The following is a 13787-nucleotide window of genomic DNA, read 5'->3' as shown; positions in this document are numbered from 1 at the left end:
ATAGCCGTTGTGCGTATATACTAACATCCATGCTTAGTGCTCAAGCTGTAAGGAATGACCAACCTTGATTTGGAGGCTGTGGATGCCATTGCTCTATACGTCTGTGTGTGTGTGTGTGTTAAGCATTAGCAGTATATTATTCGGTCAAGCATGCTGCTAGAAGACATTCTTTACTTTTGGACATGCATGTATCCGTGTGTATCTCTTTGTATCTTCTATGTGTGTGTGTGTGTGTGTGTGTGTGTGTGTTTGTGTGTGTGTGTGTGTTTGTGTGTTACTGTTTTGAGCATATGTCTCGTTATGTGCAATTCTCATATTAAATTATAATTGAACAATTGGGTGTTTCAAAGGAGAAGCAGCTGATAACAGACACTTGTACTGCTACAAGTAGTTCTAATAATGCGATGAACCTTTTTTAAGGACATTTCTCATTCGCCTATGTTAATGAAAGCTTAAAATGAATAGAATAATGTTACCTCCTGTAGCCAGACATTTACCCATACAAACAGTAGTGTTAGTCTCCCTGTTTTACTATTATCAAAACCTTTTATTACTTGCACATCATTTGACAGTGAGGTCAGTGAAAAGATAAGAAGAAAGAAGGTTTTACAATAGGGATACATATTCAAATAGAACTTAATACATCTCCATACATGGCGACTTCACGCTCTGTGTGATCCTACTTCACATAAACAAGACAGAGAAATACGTCAGGAGGCAAAACAGAAATATGTTTTGTTGTCCTCTGGTAAGTCTGAATTTGTATGTGTGTGTGTGTGTGTGTGTGTGTGTGTGTGTGTGTGTGTGTGTGTGTGTGTTTGGGCCCCAAACACAGTTCACACACTCTGAAAATGCAACCAGGGGAGTTTGTCACATGCTTGTGTTAAGTGCTCTGCTCTTAACAATGTTGCTTCTTTTACAGCCTCTGCCTTTTTCTCTGCCACACTGATCATTTCCAAAATGTTAACATAATGTCTCTGATATGTATTATTGATGCTACTGTATGCTACTGAGAGAGAGAGTGTTATGTCTCTTCATCCTAAGAGCTTTTATCCTCAATTATAAGTCTTCATTTTCAACAGAGAAGACTATATTTTTGGGCTCTTTTTTAAAAGTTTCTCTTTTCTTGCTCCTTAACTTTCTTTAAAAATGAAGTCATATACAGTAAGATCCTACTGTAAAAAAATCAAACATGTGAAGTGGACATTGTGGTAATGTTTACCCGATCCCCCTTTGTCAGTGTGAAGATTTTTCCAACCAAAAAAGGGGCTTATAAAACATTTTAAAAAAATGTGAATTATTGCCATACTTTCTTAATCTTTTGAGAGCATCTTTTGCAAGCTGTGTGTGTTCTTGATCACCCTGTTTTTCCTCCATCTTCTCCTTCTTGGTCCCATAGGTCCCCTTACAAAGAAACACACTGATGATTTAACTGATAGTGAACGCACGGACGACGAAGGTATTTTTTCCCCCCTCCACCCCTGATGCCAAACTGATTTGCATGACAAGGGAGAAATCCAAACTTACCCTTTTCTCCTCCTCAATTTTTTAATTCTTCTTTGATTTTCTTGCATCTTCTTGTCCTTTTTTTGAAAGTGATGGACATTTTCTTTTTGCTCTTTTACATCGTAAAACTCTCTCTTTTTTATGGGCTGGATGTGTTTTGTCCTTTTCAGCTTGATGTCTTAAAGTTGTATACATGTCTTACCACCATTCTTTGATATTATTAATACTGTACATCCGATTCTCTGCTTGGATTTTGCTGTTTCCTTTTACCTTTTATTCTTTCCTTTTCTATGTTGCATCCCACCAGCAGATCAAGTCAACCCCTTTGAGCCAGCTCTTAACACATTTTATGCATGTTTTTTTTATTTGAATTCGTCTCATTTATACAAATCAGATCATGTTTTAACGGATCAACTACTGGCTAACTGGCTTTTGTACTTATACTAACACTTAACCCTGTTCACATTTTGGGGCGTCAAACCAATAACCTTGGAATTAAAACAACATTAAAATACCAATACAAATTCAGCACAAGCATCTCTCTGCACTGTGGTTGCTGCACAGATGTCTGGCTTGTTTTTTGATTTGATTTGATTCAGATTTTATCGGTTGGCACGCATTCATTCAAATACAAAACAATACATGATAAAACACAACAAATATATCTTTCACATGGAAAGGAGGGCTAATAAGGAAAGCTCACCAAGTCGTTCAAACTCAATTAAGCTCAACATTTGAATAGAAAATAATAAATGTTATGAAAAATAACACAAAATAATAACAATAATAAACTTTCAAGTCAATTAGTTGAAAACAAATGAGACATAAATACTTACAATTGTAAATAAGGGGAGGCGACAAGATAAAAGAAAGGGAAAAAAAGAATGAAAGTTGTTACATCATTTCAATAACTGCCAACAATCTTCTCTGTTATCTCTTGACATGGGTTCCTCTATACAGGGCAAAGCTGGACTTCGTTTACTGCACAACACTCCCTGCGTTCCGAATCGCATACTTTCTACTATTTAGTATGGTAGAAAACAGATTTAGCATGTCCCGATTTTTGTGGCCAAGTTTAGTATGGATTGAAAGACCAGGATGTCTACTACATCCGGCCAAGATTTTTAGTGTTGTAAACAGCATCCTATTTGGGCGATTCTGACCCATGATCCAGTGCGAACCTGAAGTGACGTCACATCAACGGAGCCTCCATATGAAAACAAACGGAGATGCGACGGATATAAAAGCAAGAGGCAAGATCAAGGCGCAATGTTATGATGAAATAAATAAGTAAAAGTATGTCCCAATAGTATGCCTACTGCATCCTAACTAGATTATTTTTATCGTCGGATGTAGTATGTAGAATAGAAAAAAGAAAGAGTATGCGATTCGGAACGCAGGGTGCAAGTGAAGCTATCTGTCTGCTCAACCACCTGCACTGTCCAGTCCCAATCTGCCAAATGCCTTGTTTTGTAGCTCCATTAAATGTGTATTGGCTACAGCAGACATAAATAAATAATAAAAAAAGAGCCAGAATGTTAACTTGAGCTGATTTCAAGTGACATTAGCGTCATTATGGCTTCATGTCATCCCCGGTTTAAACACTATACGTCTGGCACAACACAACATCCAAAGAGCACATTAAATACTGTGACATGGAACGGATATTTTGATGGTCCGCTCATGTGCCCTCTGTCAAAACTGTGATATTCAAACGCTTCTCTGGGAAGATATTCTCACTGACTTCCAGACTAAAGCTAAGAGCAAAGAGAGGATTATGTCTGATCATGCTCATAACAGGTAGCATAGGTGATCTTGTAAATATGTTACATAAGTAAATATATTCATAATTTCAAATCACAACTCCAAAAAGATCTGTTTAAAACTGCCTATTCCATTTGATGTCAATTGCTTCTTTCTGTTGTTTTTATTGTTGCTTTTATTTTTATATTGCTCACTACTGCTTATTAAAAGTTTCAAATGTCTGTACGGTGTCCTTGAGTGCAGAGAAAGGCGGCTTTGAATAAAATGTATTATTATTATTATTATTATTATTTATTTTATTATTATTATTATTATTATTATTATTATTATTATTATTATTATTATTATTATTTATTTTATGTTATTATTATTATTATTATTATTATTATTATTATTATTATTATTATTATTATTTATTTTATTTTTTTATTATTATTTTTATTATTATTATTAGTATTATTTATTTTATTATTATTATTATTATTATTATTATTATTATTATTATTATTATTATTATTATTATAAGGAACCTTCTTTGTATAGCCACTTTATACATAAAATGCATCTCAAAGAGGTTTACCATAAAGAACCCACATGCTTCACATTACAAGAGAATATGAATAATGATACAGGCCACGTTATGATAAAAGAAGATTTCAACGTGTACACAATGATACAGCTATGTCGGTGACATATTCCGTTAACCCCTTTCAACTGTTTCAGTTATTTCTACTTTAATTAGTTCTGCCTCTAAGAACTAAGTTTCTGTGAAGTAAGCGATTAAGTTATGTCAATATACGTGTTAAATCGCTCTTTATTCATACAGTGATCACTTATATAGTGTGCACGTTTCATAAAGCCGATCTCTCAGTCACTCGCTCTGCATGTTATCGTCAAATAAACTTTTCGGGGATCCCACTACTGATAACCAATCAGAAGAGAGAACGCTACATACCGGCACCTGTCTCACTGCCGATGCACGTGCAGAGCGACAGATGGGTGAATGTGTATGCGCCAACAATGGCACAGCAGGTAAAAAATCTTCCCTATGTCTGTTTTGGTGGTTTTTATCATGTTTTATCACACTTATGGATCTGAGATGATGATAGATAACTCGCTGCTTGGAGATCACAGTGCATTAATGTGGTGACGTAGGGACGAGGGAGGGGACTGCTAACTGCAGTCACTGACAGGAAGTTAGCTAAACTGACCATCCCGCTTACAGCACCTTTAATGTCCTAACTACATCTCTAATATTTACTAAAAAAACTTGAAAAGATCTCGCAACCAAACATTCAAATTGTGAAACAGAATCTATCGTGTGAGAGAGAGCACAGGAATATCATTACTGGATAAACTCCTTATTAGGAAACTAACTCCACATGCGTATGGATGCCCACAATGTGTCAATGTAATGATACATGTGCAGTATAACCCCATTCGGTATGAAAAAGCATATTAGTTACCACCAATCTATCTCCTTGGCTTGAGTCAGTCAAACTGCATTCATCTACTGAAAGCACCTTGAATGGCCTTGTGTCCGAAATGTGCTTTATAAATAAACTTGCCTTGCCTTGCCTTGCCTTACTGGCTTCCACTATTTTCAGAGAGTGAGATGAGTGTATGCGCTTTTTTGGGGGAAAGCTTTAAGACGGTATGCTGGGAATCCACTTATCTCAATAACACAAGAAAACAGATGAATCTCTGCTTAGCTGCCATAAACAAGAACCCCTTTGAAAAGTCATATTAGGAATAAAATGCCCTTGATAAAAAACCCTGAGATAGAGTCGTATCCCCTTGAGACTGGCGCAGTGCAACTTTAATGACAGGCAGACAGTCTTAATAAGGCACCTCTACTGTATAATGTGACCAAGTAAACAGCAATTACATTCAAATAAGACTCAACAACCATCCGGATTCCTTTGATCTGTGCCGTCATGCTGTTTTTCTGAGAGCACACGCACGCACACACACACACACACACACACACACACACACACACACACACAGATACGCTTATACCAATAAGATTAGAGAGAGAGAGTCACACAGCTCAGACAGATCTATTCAATGAAATCCCAGCAAGCGTCAAGTATTATCTCGATAAAAAGGATGCGGGGCAGACAACTAATCCAGTTGAATATAGAGGGAAATATGCCCATGAACACGGAAATGCACACACACACACACACACACACACACACACACACACACACACACACACACACACACACACACACACACACACACACACACACACACACACACACACACACACACACACACACACACACACACACACACACACACACACACACACACACACACACACACACACACACACACACACACACACTTGCCCTGTCCAGCACTTATTGAAGCCCTTAACCTTTTGGCCGATTGTCGTTTTTTTCCCGATGCAAACAAACAGGGACGTCCTCAAGCCTCTCCACCCCTCCCACTCAGAAAAGTCTTGGATTTTACAATCTCTTTATAAGCGGCAATACTGCTGTCTGTAATCCTCTTCATGCTGGGCATAGAGATGTAAACAGGAAAGTCCCTGACAGCTGAGGATTTGTTAGAAGCTCTGTTATTTTTTATTATTATTATTAATATTTTTTCTACAGGGAGTATTGCTGAAGTGGTCAGCAGTAGGTATACAGAAGTGGAGATGTTGTGAACTTTGGCATCTACCAGGCTCTTATGGGCCCATTGGTGCCCTGGTATAATGTACAGTATTATTATGGCACTACCTGTGAGATATTAATCTTCCAGTATACACTTTGGATGTGTTCATTTGAGTGTGGAGGGCACAGGGATATAGATTTTGCAGACAGCATTGAGGACAATCCTGGAGCTGGAGGAAAAGGATGATAAAATATCAACTGGGGGGAATGTGTTACCTTCTTTGGTTAGGCTGTAGTGTAACATGGCTCCAGCAGGTGACATTTCAGAGAGAACTTCAACTATAGAGGCTGCTTGATATGTAAAAGGGATGGTTCATCTGTTCAATAAATAGTCAAGTCAATTGTGCACTTCAGAGGGGGTTAGAGCGCAGGTTCAGCCATAGTACAGCGCCCCTGGAGCAGTTTGGACTTAAGGGGCCACTCACACTAGGGCCGCGGCCCCGTGCCAAAGCTCATTAGCATACTAAAGTCTAGAACGTTTGGCTAGTGTGACCACGCCATCCGTATTCCAGCACAGAACAGCCCCTTGGCCACGGCACACCTGGGAGAGGTGTGCCGTGGCCAAAGTACAGATGCTAATGAGATGACACGCGCACAAGCAAGCGCACAGGCGGCGTTCCTGACGTGAATTTATTAAGGATGCATAGTCCGTTAACGTCCGCTGCCTTACTAGTCGGCACCAGAATTGCCCACCACTTGGACTTGTAGCTACATAAAATGTGTGAGAATTAACATGTGTGTAGGCCTAGGTGTGGGCTAATAAAATAGGGAGAGAGCTAAATAGGTGAGCGCAGAAAGCAAAGCAAAAAGGTTTTCGTGTTTACTCACGTTCGTCAGATGATTTTTTTCTTTTTCCTCCCGTCAGCTGTCATAACTGCCTTTACGCATGGCGGTGGAGACGCACCCAAAACAACACACCGCGGCCCGGTGATAAGGAAACAGTAGCCTACACTAAGGTTTAACAAGAAACTTTATAAAGACACTTAAAAAAACGCTCTCTGCCCATACAAAAAGTTCTGACTTGGATTTGATGGAGCGATGTGTGTGTGTATAAAACCATCGGGTGTATGACGGGCCGTTATATTAATAATAAACAGCGTGCTGCACAAATATGAGACTGTCCACCGCGACCTATTACGTCAAGGCTACATTTTTTTTTAAAAACAATAGCTTAAGGATTCTCGTTGCTCTAATGTGGAAGTGGAATATATGATGCAACTTAACGCGCACGGTGACGTAGGCAAGGTGCAAGTGTGCCCAGGCCACGAGCAGTGTGAGCACGGGCCTGCGGGGGGAGTAGGGAGGGGGGGGAATCGTGCTGAATCGTGCTGAGCACGGAACAGGCAAATGGCACTAGTGTGAGTGCGCCCTAAGTGTCTTGCTCAAGGACACAATAAGTATGGCTGGCACCGTAGATGTTATACCAGCCACCACTAGTTGTACTACTAACACCCTCCTGTTGACGGTGCCGGGGATCCGACCAGAGACCTCATGGTCCCCTCTTTCCTCTAGGACATCCTACCACCCCATAAGCCGGGATCAGAGAGTGTGTGCCAACTACAGGGGCATCACACTTCTCAGCCTCCCTGGTCAAGTCTACTCCAAGGTGCTGGTAAGGTTTTGGCTGATACTAGAACCTTGTGTTGAAGAGGAACAATCCTGATTCCATCCTGGCCGTGGAACAACGGACCAGCTCTTCAATCTAACAAAGATCCTGGAAGGGGGCTGGGAGTACGTATATGCTCATCATGCTACATGTGTTTAGTGGATCTGGAGAAGGCGCATGACCAGTCCCTAAAAAGTATCAAGTAATGGTAGTAGTAAACATGCCATCAATTATGCCATGTCATGACATGTTCATAGTCATGGTAAATTGACTCAAAGATAACCTAACTTAACTTTAGCATAATCACACAGCAGCTTGTCCCTGTAGAAGTGTTGTGTCTTCCCCACCCGGGCCTCATTTTGTTTCTTGTTGCTTTGGCTGAGAGTCCCCATGGCTTTGCTCCTTGCAGCAGAGCCAGGGTTTACCCACACACCTCCTCTGCTCTGTGGGCTGGCTTTGTTGCAGAGAGAGAGAGAGAGAGACATAGAGGATAACCCAAGTTGTTGCATCAGCCCCAGGGCATCTCTCAGGGTTTTGCTCTGAGAAATGTAAAAGCTCCTGTTTCTCTTTGATCATAACCTGGTATGTGAGGAAGCTAATATCTCCCTCATGGTGGCATGGCACCTCTTTCTCTCACAAACTTTCCCTCACCCTTTCCCTCACTCATCCCTGGCAGGATTACGATGGTCTGATCTCTTATACGATCGCATCTTATTTTTAGCTCTTCTCAAAGCAAGCTTTAATCGCGTTGCTCACTGTCGACAGGGGCCCGGCAGGGATACGTTTTTATTTTGGGCCCCATGAAAATATACTGTATAAAATTGGGCCCCACCCAAGACGTAGGTTGTTTTAATATTGTTTAGGATCCCTGTCAGTCACGGGCCCTTAGAATCTTTCCAACTTTTCACCCTCTTACGCCCCTGCCTGCAGGACATTAGTATGATCCCACATACTTCCAACCAACAACTTTTAAACTATTAAAACAAAGTTCTGGTTTGTTTGTTTTTTCAAAAGAGATTGATCATTTTTGAAAAGTCATAGCTTTCTTCGTGTTAAAAAAAAGATTCCTTGCATGGAAGTAAAATTTATAATGGAATATTATCATTAGCACTAAATGTTAACGCTAGTCGCTTTTTTGAAAAACATTTGGTAAAGCGGTCTGAATACTCGCTAAAATATAGCGTCAAAATCAATATGTTTGCAAGGCTGACTGTCCGCTCAGCGAATGGGTTGCCATGGGAAGGCATGGCAGGCAGGGGACTGACAAACAGCATAGAGTTGGCCAGGGCAGAGTGGGACAGAGACATGTCCTTGTTCATGCGCCAGCATTAAGATTTTTCACGAGTCCCCGGAACTAATGTCTAAGTGGAGTCTGGAGTCTCAAGTCAAGTCTCAAGTCACTGCGTATGCCACTTAGCTCCACTACAGTCCCCATCTCTGCTGAGATCATATAATATGTTCTTTTACCCCTTTGTGATAAAGGGACATATTGATGTTATATACCAACAGTCATGCACATATTAGCATGTTCCAGTTAATCGGCCTAAATACGCCCATTACCTCGGTCCATGCAAGAGGATAATTGGAAAAAATGAAAGAAATTGCAATCAGCCGAATTAGGATTAATTGATAAGTTATGGGGGTTTAGTGAGAGACTGGGGTTTAGAGGATTCTTCTTGGCTCCGAGGCTTGCAGTGGCAGCCAAGGAAGGATGCCAGGAAACCATATGAGAGCAAGCAGAGATGCATAAACATTAAAAGCTCAAGGTACAGTGTGTACCATATATACAAACGGGACTTGTTGCGAGCCAGTAAATCCTGGTAAATTCAGGTAAATCCATCAAAATGCTCACACATTGCCAAGACATTTTAATAACCTAACCTCACCTCATTATTGCTGTCCCTCTGCAATCAACAAAAGGAGGCAGCTATAACAACCATGCTGGATGTATGGAACAGTTGAGAGCGCATTAACACATATGGTAAACAGTGTCTTGAAGACTTGCTTTGATCCAACAAGGTCTTTTAAAATCAATACATCATTCTGTCAATCATATGAGTTGTCCTCCTTCTGCTCTTCCTCATCATAATCTTCTCATCATAATTCAATGAGAATTATTATCAATAATAATTGGTATCGGTTATCGGCCCCCGATATTGACCAAATAGCTGGATCATGTATAGGTGACAGTGGGGACGGCGTGTAGACATGGAAGCATTTTGGGAATTAACAAAGCAAAGAGTTAAAATTCTGAAGAAATGCATTACATGTTTGACTATGCGTGTCAATAAATGCACATTTTGAGGCTATTTGTTAAAGCTCCCATATTATACACTTTTCGGTACTATTATACACCATATTATATGGTCTTAGTGGTCCCTAATACGTTCTATTATACACCATATTATATGGTCTTAGTGGTCCCTAATACGTTTTTTTTGAATTGTTTGCTGAAAAAAACTTTCAGATAATTTATTGTACTATGCTGATGTTCAGCTAATCTCACAATGGCCTATTTTTTAAAAAAAGCTGCAGCTCCCCTCGTAAATATACAATCTTTGAGCTCCCCCCGCCCCCTGTCCGGAAGCGAAGCCAGATACGCCTCGCCCTCTGTCTGTGGACCAATAAGAAATAGGGGTGTGGGCTGCACAGTGGAAGCTTCTGGCTTTCCAGTTTTTGAGGTCAGAAACGAGGAGAATTCTGACTGGAGTATATTGGGGGGGAGGGGTGGGGGTTTCAGAAAGGGGGAGAGTGAGAAAAGGAGAGATTGTTATTTTTTAAATATTTTGGCAGTCTCTAGGCACACCGTGGCCCCATGGATATGTTAGAACACATTTAAAAAGTGCATTTAGCATAATATGTGACCTTTAATGATCTGTCTCGGCAGTTATATTTGATTACAGATTTGCACTTCATTTTTAACAAATCATTTTAATTTATGTTTAGAATATTTTATTTAAAGAGGACCTATTATACTACTTTTCTGGCCTTAATTTCTTGTTTTACACTGCTATAGAGCAACCTGACACGAATCACATCACAAAAAACTATGTAGATTTTCGGGAAGCTCTTTCTCTTATTTTGGCGATCCAGCACGTCCTGTCAACACTTGAGTGTGTGTGCTTCGGCAATCTCCGCTCCCTCCGCATGTGCATCGGCCATCTCCGCTACCCTCCCCCCTCCTGCAAACCCCACTCCGTTGTGATTGGTTACCTTCCTTCCGGAACACTTTCAGTGGCGGGAAGCGCGAGCATGGACCTATAAGGGCGCGAGGCAGACGCGAGGCAGACGCGAACAGGGAAGTGACAGCATTACCATACATGGAAACATCCGCGTGGTGACTTCACAAAGTTACATGCGACGTCACAAAGTTACAAAGGGTAGACCGCTTTGACGACGTGACTTCTCGACTGGCTAGAATAGTGTTTAGTGCTCTGCACAGACACCCCAGACGGTCAGCAGGGAATACGTCGAAATGCATGTAAATCATTATTTGATAATTTAGTATGGTTAAGCATGACTATGAATCATCATAACAACGTTTATAGGTCATAAAAGTCAAAAAGCATCATAGGTCCTCTTTAAGATGGAGGTCAGTCCATTTATATTTGTGTTTATTTTTGATGAATCAATATTCCAAGCAGATGCTGCTTTGTGCAAAGGAATAACCATCATCAGCATATCATGGGAGGGGATAAGAAAACAAAATTATCATCATTCTCTACTGCCGCTGTATGATCCCCCCTGGTTTCATTGTTTTCTAGTTCAAATCATTCCATTCTAATATAGCAGTCTAATCAAGTGGAGAGTACTTTTCATCATGCTCTGTCTGGATGAGGAGCTGCCTCCTGTCAACGAGCGTAGCTGGAGGAAGATGTGTGCGCATGTCACCATCTGTTCTATACATTTATTTATTTTTAATCTGAATTTAATTTGAATGAAGTGTCCGCCCACACAACACTTCCCACAAATTCAATTCAGTTTATTTAAGAAGGGGGCAGTGCAAATTAACACATGATCTTACCTGGGTTAAAAATGCCAGAATCAGCCAAAAGGCTATTTTTCATCTGTAGTCCCCATGGATAAAGAAATGGACACCGTATTGAAACATGGCGCCCATTCATTCCTATGAAAGCTGCTCATAGGCGCAGAGAAGCAACAAGGAAGCATAATCCGGAAATCCCATACGGCCCAAAGCATGACGTAGCATGGACGTAGTGGCATTATGGACCTATCAAGAAAGGGCGGCAAGCGTAGCGGTCTGGAGGCGGGTGTCTCGTTCTGTAGCATCTAGCCTGGCGAAAACAAACTGAAAGCCGTTAAAAGCCGTTGGGCTAATAAAACGCTTGAGGTGGCGTTTTGAAATGAGAAAACTTACATTTTAATAGTACATGGTCTAAAGATAAGTATGAGCCTATGATTGATATCCAGAAAAAATGTGCAGAGACACAATCTTGTTCGCCGCTTGTACTGTGTGGACAGGGACATCTGTCTACGGGCCGCATGAAAATAAGCTCCACCCCTTACCATGCAATACCAATGGGTTGGCCACATGTCCATGCTGGCTGCTCGGAGAAGGCACAGTCCTGGGGGCCTGGTAGTCCCCTGACAACGATGTTAAAAGAAAATACAATTAAACAAGATAAAAAACAACAGACAAAACAGGGCCTCACAGAACAAACAGAACTGACTAACTAAGGTTAAACAGCAGAACACAAAACACAAAGCACCAGTGAAACATAAATAAATAAATACATAGTGTGTTGACCACACTATAGGCTTTCATGTCTCTGTTTAGGTCATCTTTTGTCACTTATTACACCAAAAAGCTATGTGGACACGGGCCCTTAGTGGGAGAGAGAGAGACAGAGAGACAGAGAGAGAGAGACAAAGAGCGTGGCTGAGAGTGCCAGACAGCAAAAAAAACACAAAACAATATGCACTGCGCGCATTAACCAGTTATGTCCCTATAAGCGTTTGTTAAAACAACGTCATTGGCCACAAACTCTGCTTTCCAATAGGCCTACATTTTTTTTCTCTTAAAGGCCTACTTCACCGGTTGGAATATGAAGGTGTATTGAACTCGGAAATCCTATGAAGTAACGTTTTGATTGGATTCAGTGGCGGCTCCTGACAATAATCTCAGGGGGGGCAATTGTTGCCATGATGGGAAATATGACCCAAAATTAACCTAAATCAGATAGCATATGACAATGTCATATTGCATTTAACTGTTTGTTTTTCCTGTTCATCTGGCATAACCACTCTGGCAACATTAGACAAGCATTGCACTGTACAGTATTTTTGGAAATTAAGTTAGTTAATTTCTTGAATAAAATTATTTTAGCTCTAAAATGATTAATTATCCGGCTGTGGCCATCACAGATAACTTGTCATCTACCAGTGTGCTCCTCAGATAGGCTTCCTTTAAAAGTTAGGAGACAAAAATGGATGCTGGCATAGCATGTGCAACATTAACAGTGCTAATCATCACATTGGTTTGGGTTACTACTGTCTACAGCACTTGGTAGGCGGGTTTATGTCGGACGGTGAAAGCAGCTGTCAGCTAAACGACGATCAACAGCTGATCACCGTTCAATAGCCGATCAGCTGTTGAACGGCGCTGGCTCGTATATGCAGATTGATGTTTAATGTTTGTTTTACCTTTTCTGAGAGATGATGCATAGGGGTGACACCCAAAGTTATCCATGCGGTCTCTGTGCTGCCATCAGGATGGATAAAAAGCCAGTATACAGTCCATATCATCATGCAGCGGCAGCAGGACAGAGCGTTAGCGCATTAGCATCCTGCTAGCCTCGTTAGCCGTTCAAACGAGCCCCGTGAAAATCCGCGTTTATAAGATCCCCCAATCCATCTTGGTAGATACTTGCTTGATGGTTACATTTTGTCTGGGAAAGACCTAGTCCGAGTCCGATCAAGTAAGTAGCTTGCCAGCCTAGCCTGAGTTGATATAAAGTTGTGTTGGTCTTGAATATGACCGCTCTGGGCCGCATACTGGACATGTGACTGTATCAGTCACTGTAATTGGTTTATTGTTTACTGTACGTATGACGACAACACGTTAGTGCGAGCACCCCCGGAACCCATAGAGATTGCATTGCGAGGCTTGCAGTTTGAAAAAAAAAAGTTTTACATTGATGTCTATGAGAGCGCTGGGGGCGATTTTCAACCAGCCCGACATCGCCCCAGAGTGACGGTACAGA

General features: G+C 40.9%; 1 protein-coding gene across 2 annotated transcripts in view; it reads left to right on the top strand.

The window, feature by feature from the left end:
• The window catches only part of nlgn1 (neuroligin 1), a gene marked incomplete at both ends in the record, with an annotated part of 304273 nt that overhangs the window by 98710 nt on the left and 191776 nt on the right, over positions 1 to 13787 (top strand). Inside the window, one exon of one of the 2 annotated variants that reach the window (XM_080032917.1) lies at positions 1400 to 1459. The exons of the other annotated variant lie outside the window; for it this stretch is intronic. Coding sequence (XP_079889043.1) covers positions 1400 to 1459 — 60 coding nt within the window. The remainder of the gene's footprint in view (positions 1 to 1399; positions 1460 to 13787) is intronic. 2 annotated transcript variants of the gene reach the window in all.

The sequence above is a fragment of the Ammodytes marinus genome (assembly GCF_949987685.1).
Source record: "Ammodytes marinus genome assembly, chromosome: 8".
In the NCBI taxonomy this organism is placed as follows: domain Eukaryota; kingdom Metazoa; phylum Chordata; class Actinopteri; order Uranoscopiformes; family Ammodytidae; genus Ammodytes; species Ammodytes marinus.
This window is presented reverse-complemented; position numbering and strand designations above follow the sequence as displayed.